A 16689-nucleotide genomic window follows, 5' to 3' on the forward strand; every position below is an offset into this window, starting at 1 on the left:
TTTGGCTTGAGTTGGTAACTTAGATAATCTTGAGTTACTAATGTCCAAGTTGATTGATAATTTAGAGATTTTGATTAATTTTATTTTCATTGACACTACTAGTCTTTCACTAAGTTAATTAATGAGTTGGCTATGACTTATGGAGTAGGATTTGTTAAGGTCATTTGACTTTTCTCCGATGTTGGGAATGATGAAGTGGGTTTGCTTTTTGTAATTATCATGCTGTGGTTAGTAACAAAGATCGTGATCATTAACCATCAATTCTTACCAAGATCTTTCTTAGTTGATTTCCTTAATTGTCTTAGTTTAATTGTTTTTGATATTTAGTTATTGTTTGCTTTTTTAATTTCTTACTATTTGCATTTCTTGTATACTGCGACCAAAACCCTCGATTTCCACATAGCCAATAATTGAGCACTCGATTGCAATTTTTAGGAAGAACGACCCGAGATACTACTCCCGTTTATTTTGGTTTGTATTGTGACAATATTTTAAACTTTGATCGAGAATTAATTATTAGTTTGAACTTTCCTTACGACGTAATTCTTTTGTGAAAATTCTAAACCGATATTAATTCTCCATCAGCCATCTAGTCCTATGCAAATTGGTTCATCCTCCGGTTTGCCAAGACTAGTAATGAGCTAAATGGACGCCGAAAATATAAATAACAACAAAAAAGTAGTTTGTTACAAAGGGAGATAAAACAATCATTTATCAAATTTAAAAGCACAGATAGCTCACCATAAAATATCCAAAAGTTAGTTCTGTTCCTATAAATTAGCAACAATCCCTAAATAGAAATTAGATACATACTTTCAAGTCTCAATTAAAAAAATTCAGTAATAGTATCAACATATACATTTTTTAAAATGATACTATTGTTGACTTTATAATTTTTTTTAATTTAAAAGTAATTAAATTCTCACTTTTTCATGTTACAAATTTCTTAAGAGCTTGATCCAAACTATTGGTATAGTAGTTTATGATCCAACTTTTCTAAATGTAATTAATATGATAAAAAGAAAACGATGGCATTCAATTGAAAACAGAGAAGAAAATAGAATGGTACAATGCGCTTTTCATATAATTAAGTTGATTCCATCAGATTTTTGTAACAATAGGACAAACAAGTGCAAATAAATTAAAGACATGTCTTTCATGTGAAGCAGCGAAATCATTTAGTCAGACATGGTGATATATGTGAATGAATGATGATATGTTCGACACTGTATACATATCTTACAAATAAATTAGCAAAAAATAGAGAGAAGCTGAGTATCAGGGAAGGATAACGGAGAAGCTTCATAAAAAATAATAAAATTAAAGAGCTGAGTATGATTTATATGTGATCTTTTAATGGATTGTATCAAAGTTGTAATTCTAATTACATTGAATCTTTATTGACAACAAAAATTTCAAGAGCTAATAGCTGCAAGGGCAAATAAGGATGGGTACATACAATTTTAACAAGATGACAACATTAGAAGGACAAACTAATGCCATGTTACAAAAATAGACATGAACAGCAGATTTAACAAGATGACCACTTTGCATACTTGAAATTATCATTAAACATACACCACATCTATAATAAGTAAAATGCTTCTAGGGAACAGAATGTTATTTTCTGACCGCATGATGCCACATTTTCTAGAATACAATACAAATAACTCCACAACCAAGCCGCCAAAGAAATTATCATAGGCTAACATGCATTACTATCGGCACTTGTTTTTTTTCCTTCTTAAAGTTGCAATTTGATAAATGCTCATATTTGTGATGCAAATAAAATTAATTATATAGCCCAAGTGAAAACTAAAAGGGTTAAGTTCGATTTTGGTCTTTAGGGATTGAAAATTTTTTTCGTCCTCGACCTTTTTTTTACTACAAAATAATCTCGAAGATTTAACTTAATTTCAGCCCCTACCATAATTAACCAACGACCATATACACTCCTCTTATTTTCTTTTCTGACTCTGACAATTGATTAATGTATACAATACATTTTTGTGTGAACAAATTCAACCACTAAATAACAATAACTTCAATTTACAATAACTCTATAAAGTACAAAAGAGTAGAGATCCATGTGTCACATAAAACATACCTTCCTTTACTCGCACTGCCTACCAAATCCTTTAGGCAGATAGAGAGTATCTTCACTAGATCACCATACCTACCCCTTATTACTTGTGGTACATAACAATGCAGTAGCCATTGATGCTTTACTCAGCAATTTGTTTAGGGGAAGCAATGGCAATAAGGTTGGGGAAGTAGCGAAACAAAATTGTTCTTATATTTAAGGTTAATAAAATTGGTTCTTCCAACTTTTTTCTTTTTTTAAAAAAGAACATAATTGAATGAGAAATAGCAAAGAATACAAAATCACCTGAAGTAGAGGCAGAAGTTGAGCTAGAGACGCAGAGAAGTTTCGGAGTTTGGAGCTTCAACACAGCCACACGTAGAGGATAACAATATACGCGAAGAAGGCAGAAACTGGTGACCAGGAATACGGCGTGGAGAAAGGATAACAGAGAATGGCGGCACGAAGGGAATGCAACAGAGCATTACGGAGCACGACAGAGGAGCGACATTTGAGTACTTGCGAGAGAGAGAGTGAGTACGACTGAGGGTTTGAGACGGAGGGAGCGCCAAAGGAGGGTTGGAAGCACGATGAAGAGGCTCTGGGGTTAGGGTTGGAGCCGCGATGAAGAGCCTCTGAGGTTAGGGTTAGATCCGCGATGAAGAGCCTCTGGTACATAGTGAAGAGTGATGAAAAATGCGCGTTTACATGTTTTTGGTCACTATATGTAACTTTACACACCTGTTGGCACGCTTTAAAAATGTCATCATAAGATAACTCTATTGGCACCCTTTAGAAGCATGCTTATTTCTTTCTATGATCACTCTTTTGATGCGTGACCCCCCAAAACATGACCAAACCGCTATCAATTGTTATTCTCATAAAAGTGTGGTCATTGACCCTTTTAGTCACGTTTTTTAAGCATAGTAAAAAAAACGTGGCTAAATTTCTAATTAATTGTCACTCTTATAAAAATGTGACCATTAACTTTTTTTAGCTACGCTTTTAAAGTGTAATAAAAAAAGCGTAGCGATATGCCTTTTTCTTATAGCGCAAGAACTATCCTGAGCATTACCTCTTTATTCTTTATATCGTGCATGTTAGATTCTTCACTTGCCCTCTATTATTGCTTGCAGCAGCAGTAGCTTATTAAAAAAAAAAAAAAAAAGGCAAACGACACCATCCAACTAATTTAGAAATAGAAAAAAAATTGCGTGTAACAATATCATGGTTAATTGGTATATTCTTTTTTATATGTATTTTAATTTTTTTATTTAAATAACAAATCGAATCTTTGAATTTGAAAAATCTAAGGATCAAATTTCATAATACATAAATTAGAGGGTTTAATTTATAGTGAAATAATTTTTTTTCCTGTAAAATAAATCAGAAGGTCCGATTAACATATTTAAAAAATCTTTCAACACTAAAATACAAATTTAAAGATTAAATTTATATATTTAAAATTTTTAAATAAAAAATAAATTTAACTCTTAAATTAATAGTATCCATATATATATATATATATATATATATATATATATACCGAGAATCTTCACATGCACATTATTAGAAAAAACATGACTCCAGCCACGACACTAAAATTAAAAAGCGACCCACCCTATCTCATCAGGGCAACAATTAGTACTTGCATTATTGTACTATATGACTTCAATTTGTACATACAGTATCTCATCAGAGACAATTCAAAGATGCTCATCATAAGTTACGGAATATATTTCAGTTCCATGTGATACAATTTCAAAAATTTTTATTTATTTTATTTGGTTCAACAATATATATAAATTAAAGTTAATTAAAATATATATATATATATATATATATATATATATATATATATATATATATATATATATATATATATATATATACAATACCATTTTGATACTTAATTACTTTTAATATTAATTATATTAACTATAAAATACATAAAAGATGAATAGAATGGGTTAATAAGGAGTTTATTGGTACAGCGTCTATGTCGATTTTGAGAAATGGCTCGCCATCTAAACCGTTTAAGATAGAGAGGGGTTTGAGACAAGATGATTCACTGTCTCCTTTTTTATTTGTTTTGATTGTTGATATTCTACATAGGATGGTATGGAACAGATGTATTTTGTCGCTGCTGATTGGTAAGAAAAATATAGAGTTGTCACATCTCCAGTTTGCTGATGACACTATATTATTCTGTCCACTAAAAGAGGAGACCATCAGAAACTATACCAGATTGCTAAGGTGTTTTGAGGTGATGTCGGGGTTAACTATTAACTTTGATAAATCAAGTTTAATCCCTATCAACTGTGAATAGCAGTGGACTTACAACATGTGCAACTTATTGGGATGTAAAGAGGCTAATCTTCCAATAAGATATCTTGGCATTCCTCTAGGAACAAATCCAAGGCTGGTCAAGACTTGAAAACCGATAATTGATAAAGTTGAGGAGAAGCTCAATTTGTGAAAGGCAAAAGTGCTAAATAAAGCGGGTAAGTTAGTCCCTATTAAATATGTGTTAAATATAGCTTGCCAGTGTACTACCTGAACCTGTATAAGATGTCGAAGGCTGTGGCAGAAAAGTTAATATCGTTACAGAGAAGATTCTTATGGAGCAAGGAGGAAAGTAGAAATGGTGTAGCGCTAGTTAAGTGAGAAGTGGTTCAATCCCCTAAAAGGGAGGGTGGATTGGGGGTAGGTGATACTGTGGTTAGAAACACTACACTTCTTTTCAAGTGGTGATGGCGTTTTTCAAAAGATGAGTGTTCTTTATGATAGAGGGTTGTATGCTCTTACTATGACTTAAACCCCAATGTGATGTTATCAGCTCAGCCATTACCTACTAGAGAGGGGCATGGAAGGATATCCGTCAGTTGCAATTCAAAGATAGCAATGTAAGAGATAAGATGATTGCTGGGTTGTCTATGGAGGTGGGTGATGGAAGGAGGACTTGATTCTGCGAAGATGTCTAGCTACAAAGTGGTTCGCTAAAAATGAGGTTTCTGAGATTTTTCTCTGTTTCAAATGAAAAAGGATCTGTCGTAGGAGATTGTGGGTTTTGAGATGGGTTAGAGTGGATTTGAAACCTCCAGTAGAAGCGAGATTATACCAATGGGAGTTGGAATTAGTGGATTTTTTGCACTAGTTTTTAAAGCCTGTAAAACTAGAATGTGATCAGCAATACAGAGTTGTTTGGAAGTTTGACAATGACAGAATTTTTTTCAACTAACGTTTTTGTGCAATTGGTGCAGTTAGAAACTCTTTCGAAAGATATCACTAGCTACAGTTTTACCAAAACCATATGGAAATGTTTGGTTCCGCCACGAGTGGAGTTATTTATTTGGTTTGTTTTGATAGGAAGAGTAAATACTAAAAAAAGACTGCTTAGATTTGAAATTATTAGTTATGATGATAACATATGCGTATTATGTAAAAGAGACGTTGAACATGTTCATCACTTGTTTCTGGATTGTGAGTTTACTTGGCAGGTGTGGTGTCAATGGCTTTCTGACTTTGGGAGATCGTGGTCTGTTCCGGGTTCACTAAAAGAACATTTTAAGAGTTAGACAGGTGTTGTTAATAGGAAAGAGGAGTGCAACAAGTGGATCATATGCTTCTTGCAGTTATTTGGAACGTTTGACTAGAGAGGAACGGGCATATTTTTAATAACAAGAAAGGGGTTCAGAAGAGGTGTTTCAGAAATCTTTAATCAGTTATAGAGAGTAGAGTAATTTAAATTCCTTTTGTTGTTGATGGTAATGCCATAATAGATGACACTAGAATAGTTTGCTTTTTATTTTTCATTTTTCTTATTAAAAAAAATCATAAAGTTATTAATTATAGATTAGAGAAAGTGGCAGCCTAGCTCCATTAATTGGTTTTTTTTTTTTGGGGGGGGGGGGGGGTGGAGAGGGGAGGGGGAATAAAGAAAGTAATGAAGGTTGTTTTTAAGAGTTAGAATTAGACATGACTTGTGTAATTCTAAAGTTTTATTATGAGACACATATATAAGGAATGTATCATGGCGCCAGATTTTCTTGAAAAAAACGAAATTACAATCGCAAAATGACACTTAACTAATTAGACTAATTAAACAACCAAATATCATGTTTTCTTATTAATAAGTTCCACCACCCATTACAAGATAAAGAAACCTTATTACATACATGTAACAAAGTTTCACCATAGATAAGGTGAAGTAAAATCTTGAAATCAAGGACCCTAATAATCACAAATACATCAAGCTTTAAATAATCTTTTGGGGTCAACAGTGATAAAACTTCAAATTTTCAGGTCATAAAAATGCGAATATCATAAAATCAGTTATCATAAAAATTTAACTTAATAAAATAAAAACATAAACAATTATATATCTAATTGTCCATCATTATGGCTTCAAGATGAAGTGGTACTTTCTTGCTAACACTGATTCCAGACATTTCAGTCATGTCTATGTCTTCATTTATAGGCAGCTTCCAATCAAACCAATATAAAAGATTAGCAAGAATATATTCCGTAGAAGCAAGTCCAAATGACATTCCAGGACAACCCCTTCTTCCGGATCCAAAAGGGATATATTGAAAATCTTGTCCTTTGAAATCAATTTGGTTACTTTCAAATCTTTCTGGAATGAATTCTTCAGGATCCTTCCATAATTCAGGGTCCCTATGAATTGCCCAAACATTCAAATAAACAGTTGTTTTTGAAGGAATGTCATACCCTTTTATTTTTGAATTTGATGTTGTTTGTCTAGGGACTAAGATAGGAAGAGGTGGGTGTAGCCTAAGAGCTTCTTTGATCACACACTTCAAATACTTCATTTGATTTATGTCATTTTCATCTATCATTGATTTGTTCCCCACAACTTGTCTTACCTCTTCTTGAACTTTCTTCATGGTACTTGGCTTCTTAAGGAGCTCAGAGAAAGTCCACTCTAAAGTGATGGAGCTAGAATCAGTTGCTCCAAGAAACATGTCCTACATTAACCAAATGAAATAATGGGTTAAAAAAATATGCTACTGATTAAATATCTATTAAAAATAAGAGTTTAAAGAGTAAGGTGAACAACAGAACAAATTTATGGATGATAAAGTAAACATATAATAATATAGCGTACATAAAATAAGATCAAATGTCAATATAAAGTATTAATAATATACTCTCTGAAGTATGTTAATATATTCTAAAGTAAACATTATAAGGGAAAGTCTCGGGACCATCAATTTTTTAAAAAGTTGGCCATCATTTAACCATCAAAAGAAAATTAAATGATCTTATACCATTGAATTTAATTTCACACCATTAAAACATTATTAATAGTTAATTAATAGTTATAAAACACAAAAGTTATTGATCCCCTAACACTCTTCATAATAATATTGTATATATATATATAGAACTTACGTTCCAAATATTAATGATAAATAATATACTCTAAAGTATATGACTTTGATGGCTCCTAGTATTTTCTATAATTTATTTCAAGTAAAATAATTAATTCAAAATTTATTCAATTTTACAAAGTTTACTTTCAAAAACATCCCAAATTAAAAACACAAAATGAGTCATTCTATATATTATGAGAAAGGAAGATAGAAGAAACAAACCACTAGGATTGCTTTGAGATCTTCTCTAGTGAACTCAAATTCAAGCGTACCCTTCTCTTGAAGATGAAGAAGTATAGCCACAAAGTCTTTGTTACTATCATCATCATCATTGTTCGTCTTATTTTTCTTGTGTTCTTCAATTACTCCTTCCATGAAAGCATCTACTGCTACAGAAGTGGCATTAAACTTGGAAGTCAAGCCTCTAACAGCATCAACCCAACCCAATGAAGGGAAGAAATCACCAACACAAAACTCAGTGAATTGCCTCAGCAACTTCCTGCCAAGCTCTCCAAAGCTTCCATGACCACTAACTTCTGAGAAATCAAAGTCTTGTCCAAGAACACATCTTGAAACGATGTTGAACGATGTAGCAACCAACAACTCACTAAGATTAATCACACAAGATGATGATGAGACTTCTCTTGAGCACGCTTCTTGGATGGTATCAACAAGTTTTGCAACCTCATGTTGTCTTACAGGGAGAAACGATTTAACTTTTTTGGGACTTAGAAGTTTAACAACACAAACTTTTTTTTTCTGTCTCCATGCTTCGTCGCAGGGCGCAAACGCTATGTCTTTGCAGCCATAGAGAAAGATATTTCCGGCCGTCGTTGGAGGGCGGCTCGCAAAAACAAGATCATGGTTTTTGAAGATTTCCTTGGCCAAATCTGCAGATGAAACCACTAATGTTGGGATTTGCCCTAACTGAAGGAACATGAGAGGGCCATGCTTGTTGGAGAGTTCTTGGAAAGAACGGTGTGGCAATGTTCCTAGTTGGTGAAGGTTTCCAATGAATGGTAACTTTGGTGGTGATGGTGGAAGATTAATAATGGATTTGCTTCTTCTTGTGATGGTTAGATTAATCACAATAATGATGCTAATAATGATGGCAACTACTATTGAAAGGTAGAGGGTTGAGTTAAACTTATCACATGGGAATTGTTTTAGAATGGATACAATAGTTGCCATCCTTAGCTTCCTTCTTCTTTCTTCCTCAATCTCCGTTTTCATATACATACATTAAACCACGTGCTGGAACTCTCCATGTATATATATCAATAAAAGAAGAGACTAGCATGTATTTGTTTCTATATGAAATTGATATTTAAAAATTATTCTATAGATTAATAAATTTGTTTAAATTATTATCTAATAATAATTTTTAACTATAAATTTAAGATAATTATACATGGATATTTATTATAGTAAAAATTTATATACAATTTTTTTAATTAAAAATAATAATTAAAAATTATTAAATAATTTATTAATATATTTTATTATATTATAATCAAATAATTTTTAACTATCAACTCCATTTAATAATAATTATACATGAATTTTCATCCAATTTTTTTTATTGTCCTCGTGGTTCTTGTTTGAACTTTTAACTTTATTACTGGACTATATAAATAACGACGCTGTACGTTTTTTTAAAGAATTTAAATAATTTTTTAATTTTCTAAAATATTTACTTTTTTATTTTACTTGTCTTTATACCTTTTATTTTATTTTTAGGGTATCAAAATTAAAAGTTATTTATTTTTAAAAGAAAACTTTTGAATAAGTAATTTTTAATATTTTAGGGTATTATTTAATCAGCATAATATTAAATTAATTTTAATAAATATATTTTATTAATTTATGTATATAAATTTTGAAAAATATAAGTACAAAATATAATATTTTGTGTGTAAGTATAAAATTTTAATAAATATATGTATAAATTATATATTTTTGTGTGCAAAATTCTTATAAATATAGATACATATAAATTATTATTGATTAAATACTGACAAAAAATAATAATATATTTACTAATCATATAGTATTGTTCTTATTTTAATATTCACAGTTTGTATAGATATAAAAATATTATCTGTATATTCAAATTAGTCATTAAAATTAATCATTATATATTTATATATATACATGTGTTGGGTAGTTTATTTTTAGGGTAAAGTATAATTTTTGTCCCTGAAGTTTGACAAAATTTTCAAAAATACCCTTAAGTTTTATTTTGTTTTAATTTTGTCCCAGAAGTTTTCAATTTGCATCAAATATACCCATAACGGCTGATTTTTCAAAAAAATTAAGATCAATTCAACAACAATTTCATAAAAACAACCATCAACACAAGCAAATCAAGCATAATTTTCATACATTATTGTTAGATTGATCTTAATTTTTTTGAAAATTTAGCCGGTAGGAATATATTTGATGCAAATCGAAAATTTTTGGGACAAAATTAAAACAAAATAAAACTTAGGGGTATTTTTAAATTTTTTGTCAAACTTCAGGGACAAAAAATATACTTTACCCTTATTTTTAATATATATTTTGTATTTTAATATATATTTTATACTAATAACTAATTTTAATATAAATATAGCATAATTATTTTTCTTAAGTGTTGATATAACACTATAATTAAGGTTGACACGTCTTTTGAGTCATTAATTTTAGCGAAATTAACAATTCATTATGAAAAAAATAACCATAAATTCACTTTAGTTAGTCAAGCCAATAATATAAAATAAATCTTTTATTTTTAAGAAAGCTAAAAAAAATAAATACAAAACTTTATCATATTAAATAAATTTCACTTCATAATCAAAGATAAATACCTGAGTTATTTATATTAGAGGAAAAGAAAAAGTCATTATAATTTAACGAGACTAACACATAATATAAAATTTATTATCCTAAATAATATGGAATTTATATTTCTTTTATTACAATAACGAATATACTACTTAACCTATTAATCTTCCTTGCTCTCGCGTCAACTTGTGTGTTTCATTTTTATAATATTCGAAAAGTTATAAATATTTAATTTTAATTAGGTACCGATGTTTTGGTTAAATATCTATTTATCCTTTTTTTAGCTAGCTATCTCGAGTGCTATAGCTTCCTTTGCTTTATTTGCTACTTACTACGTTTTATTTATTAAAAAACATTAAAGATTAACTAATCCCATTTTAGTAACTACACTACTACTTTTGCACAACAAAAGTTTCGCTACATTATATATCATTGCAGAATCAGATAATAGTAAAATATGGAGAAATAATAAAAATTAAACAATAATTAATTTAAATTTTTATGTCTAATTTTTAAATTTTGAACATGTAATTTTTAATTCTTAGATGCGTCAAATTTTTATTATTGATTATTAATATATTTTTAATTATTTTTTTGACAAAACCGATAATGCAGAATGATGTATGTGGTCCAGATGTTATGGCTATATAAAAAAAAAAATTCATTATAAATTCAAGTTTTTTTGACAACTAAATCTAATAAAATTGGCTTAAATCTAACAAAATCCACTCCCTCAACTAGTGCATAAAATCACGCTTCTTTCATCGTGTGTTATTTCCGTTGCCTCTTCCTTATTAGCTTCTTCTATTAGTGTTGCTGTTACTGCGTTTTATTTATTTATTTATTTTTTATTCTCTTTCTTATGTGTTATTACAGTTATTTTTTTTGTTTAATTTTTTTCTCTTTTTTGATTTTATTCCTCTCAAAAAGTGAAACAAAAAGAATTATAAGAGAATGAAATAAAAAGAAGAAAATGAGGAAGAAAAAGATAAAAAAGAAGAAGAAGAAACAGAAGATGAGGAGGAGAAAAGGGAGTTTTTTATTATGTAGAAGTTATCGAAATAATAGCATCAAAATTTTATTGCAAAATACAGAAATATCTTTTTTAATGCTGCATTTTTTTTCTTTTGCTTCTTATTATTCTTCTTTCTTTCTTTCCTTCCTTCTTTTTCTCTTTCTGTTGTTCTTAATTCTTCTTTTAGGAGCATTGCTTCTCATGTTAGACTTGAATGAACATATTTATACTGTATTGTAATCTTATTTAATTGAATGAATGTAAGTTCACACTTATTGAATTGAATTCTTGCCAAAAATAAAAATAGCACCGAAATTTATTATGTAACGCAACGAAATTAAGTAAAACAAGTGCAAAAATTCGAAAGAGAACTAAAAAATTATTTCATGAAGATTTGAGTTGTAGATTCACAAATTTTAATTAAAAAAATAAGTAAAAAAATATGTAGACAACGCAACGAAAGTAAGCAGAACAAGTGTAAAAATTAGAAAGAGAATAATGAATAATGTTATTTATGTATAAGAAGATGACGATAACGTAACGATAACAATAACGATAACGTTGATGATGATGGAGGAGGAGGACAAAGAGGAAAAGGAAGGAGGAGAAAAAAAAATTCAAATGAAAAAAGAAGGAGAAGGAGGAGGTAGTAGTGGTAATGGTGACAGCGACGACGATAACAAAAGAGAAAGATGAAGAAAAAGGAGGAGGGGGAGGAGGAGGAGAAGAAGCAACAACAGTAGGGATGCACGCACGTGGGATGTAAAATGCGTTAACTATTTCATTGGACTTGGTTAACTATTTTGCTTGGTGAGGTAAATACCAATTCGGTACTCAAAAATTTTTGGTGCTGACAAAATGGTCCTCAAAATATTTTAAAATTTGACAAGCGTGTCCCCAGACTCATCAGAGCGCATCTTCGACGAGAAAGATACTAAGATGGCCACCGTATTTTGATGATATAGCATTTAATTACAGAGTTGGATTTTATTATTAATTTTTAACAATTACGAAAGAAAAAAAATTCCCAATTCTCTTGACCTGAACCCTAAAAATGAATGTTCATCCATCTTGAATTCACCACCACCACCACCAGTCTCAGATGCCTTGAACCACAGCTACTAACACATCCCCACCTTCTTGATCATCATCGTTCCTCTCGTATGCGCTGCTCTCTTTTTCCTCTTTTGTTACGTCATCAATGTGTTCTACTCACTACAAGAAAATAATTCTATTACCACGCTTTTAAAGGGTGGCGAAAAGTTGAAAAAACGTAACGATAGCTTTTCGTCACGCTTTTTGAGCTACCGACACGCTTTTGAAAGGGTCACATATGCAAGAGTGCTAGTTGCTCTATCGCCACAGTTTTGGTGACCTATCACCACGCTTTATTTTTTCCGCGCTTTTACATATTGCCATGCTTAAAAGCGTAGCCGTGTGTGAGAGATATGGTCAACCTTTAAAGGCGTGGCCATATGTGAGATATCCCACGTTGAGGTTGAAGTGCTTGATGACCACCCACGTTGGCTATCAGCTCTAACATGTTCCTCGTATCCCACTCAGTCTGAGGTTGAGGCTGAGGCTGAAGTAGTGGTGGATAACCACACATGTCAGCGAAAAACTCATCCGACAAACACTCATTAATAACCGGCTGAGGTGGTTGATTACCACTCACGTCCATGACACACGGCTGGGGTTGGGGCTAAGGTGGTTGATAACCACCTACATTGGCGGCACAAATCTTGTTTTCGTCGCCCTTTTCAGACCGACTCAGGTAGAGGCGGAGTCTCAAACTGAAGCTGCGGTGGTTGATCGGCATACAGGTCTATCATATCCCACGAGTGTATCATATTCAACGGATTTATTGTTGCAGAATCTGATTCCTCTTTATTCTCTGCTTCTTGTCTTCTTATCTTCTTTTTTTTCTTCTCTTCCTTCTTCTTCTTTCTTGTTTCCTATTTTTAGAATATATTTATGTAAGCTTCACTTTCTAAGACAATGTGTGTCAATTTAATTTACATTAATTATGGATAAAAATTAAAAGATACCATTTTCAAATTTCAGTTATAAAACTTCGTTCTAGATGTTTTTTTCTTTTTGTATTATGTAAATTTAGATAGTTTTTAATTAAAACAAAAGAGATTAAAAGCATCAAAAATTGATTTAAAATTTGTTTTAATAAATATAATTTTAAATGTTAAACCAAAATTCAAATATAATAATATGGTGAGGCACTTAAAACGTGAGGCACTTAAAACTTAAAAGGTAGTATGCTAAGATAAAATCTAATATGTTTTTAAATTTAATTAACATTTGAAATGAAAACACAACAAACTATAAATGTTGGAGTTTAAAAGATAATTTGACTATTTTTAATAAAATAATTTTACATTAAATAGACATATATTTAAATTTAAATAATATTAACTAAAAATGATATTTTTACTCTTAATTAAAATGGATACGAGAGAAATCATCCTTTAATATTTAGTTAGGATGTTTTAGTATTACAAAAAAAAAATTTATATCAAATTTTTATTGACAATAATAATAAAATAATCATTATATATTTTATTTAATTTATTTTTTTAACAATTATATATTTATTATTATTATTGTATGTTATGATAATAATTAATATATTTTTTGTGTTCATTAAAAAGTCAATAATGTACTTAATTTTGAAGCCTAAAACCAAGACGTTAATTTAGAAAGAAGAGATCTTGTCCAGAATTTTTCGTTGGGATTAAAATCCAAACAGAGTACCTATAAACAACCAAAAAAAACATCAGAAAAATCCACAACCCTTCACAAAATTAACAAACCATCTATTAAGTAAGATAATAGCTTATAGCCAATTGAAGGTTAACTCCTATACCTTTTAGACATAGTGTAATTATGTTTCTTCACATTCCCATCAACTAAACCACGGGCAAAAAATTTACTCTCAAATTAATATGATTCCATTTTTTTAAATTACAAATTATCTTTATTTTCTTTTTTGATAAACAGGAATGGAGCTCAAAGAGAAGAAATTACATAATTGTAACTAATCGAGATAGTATAGTACTCATTAGATTACATAATATTTTCTTTTTTTGATACTCTGTTTCCTCCCTATACAACATACTTTAATTATAAATTATTTATTTAAATAAAAAATAAAAATAAAAGAGTTTACTCTATTTAAATTTTATGCATTCTCAATGCAAAATTCTTCTAAATTAATATCAAATCAAATTATTGTTATATAGACAAAAAGTGGTTAACTTCTACACCTCAATCTCAACAAGAAACCAATTTGATCATTGCTACTTTTGACTTAGTTAAGTAAAGATCAACGAAGAATCTACTATGGATAAAAATAAATAATTATAGGAATACTTTAGAGAACAGGTGAGGTGCCAATAGTTTGTGATAGGAAGGGAAGGTTCTAGAGTCCTTTTTATTATATAATGTAAGGAATGAAACAGAGAAGACAATTTTTAGCCAATTAGTTAGCTTAGCTTTTAGTGTCTTAGCGCTTAGTATTAGCGAAATGATGTTGACAACAGACTTAAACTAATCCAAGGTAAATCTTTCAGCTCATTCTTCCTTTGCTTATGTTGTTATGGTACAAGTACAGGGAGATTCTTCTAATCAGTATCATCAAAACACTTTATTCAAATTTTGCATTGGTCATAGAAAGTTCCAGCAATGGAAACAAGAACCTTACCTTACGCCTTTCTGCTTGTAAATGCTTACAGCTACAAACTCGGGGCTCCCGAATTCTCCAAGGTTTGCAAGACGAACCGGCTTCACCACAACCCCAATGTTGTTGCTCCCCATAATTGCATCTTGAAACAAAGCAGTTGCCCCAGCTTTATCAACTTATTCATTGTAAACCAGAGCAGCAAAGATTGTTACAATGTAAATGGAAAGTGTTGTACTTTGGGGGGAATAAATAACAACTTATGAAATATGAATATATGATGATCAGTTTCATCCAATACTATTCCATTTCCATTTTATCTAAGTTCAAATTTTATGCATTTTCAATGCAAAAATTCTTCTAAATTAATATCAAATCAAATTATTGCCATATAGACAAAAAGTGGCTAACTTCTACACCTCAATCTCAACAAGAAACCAGTTTGATCTATGCGCAACACACGATTAGGTGTCAATGTAAAAGAGTTTTAAACTAAAGTCATAGAGAGTTTAAACTCAATTTAACCACCACATTCCATTTCCATTTAAACTCTATTGAATCATTTTCCAACGCATCATACCAAACAGAGAGGAAAACATACGCAATTCTTTCACAGTAGGAAAAGCTTATCAAAGATTAAAGTTAATAGTAAGTTTGAATTCTAAAAAAATGGGTAAATAATTTTACCTTAGTCCAAGAAGAGGGTATAAGAAGAGTGAAACCTTCCTTGGAATCAGTGTATCTCTGAAGCTCCAAGTCCAACTCTTGAGCCATCAACAATGCACCACTAGTGTTTGATAAATTGCTCGAAAGAACAAAGAAGAGCAGGATTGAGTTTCATCTTAGTAAAAAATGTTGATAAACGCACGATGTGGTTGTGAGGTTCATTGTGAAGAATGCAGGTAACAGAATTGAAAGAGGGGATTGAGAAAAGGTTCTGGAAGAAGAGTGTTGTGAATTGTGGAGAAGAGTGAAGCAAGTTTTCAAAGCCATTGGAATAGAATTGCAAAGTCTAATGTGTTAGGTTTCATTGGTAAAAAAATTGAACTCATTTGTTACCGTTATTTTTATGAGTAGTTTCAACAAATGTTATGTTTGGGGTTTGAAATTCAAACCGGTTATAGAACTAGTAGAATTAGATGTTCAAAAATTCAATGGAAATTCAACTAAGATTTAATTGGATATAAAAAATAATATATTAACATATAAAAAAATCTTTTTTTAAAAAGATTTATCTTTTTATAGTTTATTATCTTTAACCAATTAATTGTTAAAATACTATATCAATCTGATTAGTTAATTGATTTTTTTCTTTTTAATTAATTCTTTGTCAAATGATTTTTATATTAAATCGAACTAATTTGTTGGTCAATTCTTGATTAACGGGGTGAAATGGATTCATTTTCGTTCTTCTTTTTATAATATTTGACTTAAATTTTTTTAATAAAAAAAAAATACAATACGCTTAGGCTCCCTCTGTAATATCAATACGCTCCCGTGTATTGACATATTATATATTTAATATTATAATTACTCAATATGCTCTTTGCGTATTGCTACAAATAAATTTTAAAAAAATGTTATTATAATTCAGCCTCCTACAAATTGTTCTGCCTTGAAAATTTTAAAAAACACAATAAAATTCAATAATTGAGTGTTACATCAAAACTTGGTTCAT

The 16689-nt window shown here is 30.2% G+C and overlaps 1 protein-coding gene across 1 annotated transcript; it reads right to left on the reverse strand.

Annotated features, from left to right (window-relative positions):
* Window positions 1-6364: 6364 nt before the first annotated feature.
* LOC112708443 (phenylacetaldehyde oxime monooxygenase CYP71AN24-like) lies at window positions 6365-8699 on the reverse strand. Its single transcript, XM_025760595.2, has 2 exons — window positions 7702-8699; window positions 6365-7071 (listed from the first exon to the last, which is right to left on the reverse strand). The coding sequence occupies exons 1-2, from the start codon at window positions 8668-8670 to the stop codon at window positions 6469-6471; spliced, it is 1572 nt and encodes a 523-aa protein (XP_025616380.1). The 5' UTR covers window positions 8671-8699; the 3' UTR covers window positions 6365-6468.
* Window positions 8700-16689: the final 7990 nt, after the last annotated feature.

This window comes from Arachis hypogaea, chromosome 8 (genome assembly GCF_003086295.3).
Source record: "Arachis hypogaea cultivar Tifrunner chromosome 8, arahy.Tifrunner.gnm2.J5K5, whole genome shotgun sequence".
NCBI lineage: Eukaryota > Viridiplantae > Streptophyta > Magnoliopsida > Fabales > Fabaceae > Arachis > Arachis hypogaea.

Excerpts from the sequence above, each read along its gene's own strand:
- LOC112708443 (XM_025760595.2), bottom strand. The coding sequence starts at position 8,670 with ATGGCAACTATTGTATCCATTCTAAAACAATTCCCATGTGATAAGTTT. Across the intron at positions 7,072-7,701 it reads ATCTCAAAGCAATCCTAGTG|GACATGTTTCTTGGAGCAAC; the intron begins GTTTGTTTCTTC and ends TGGTTAATGTAG.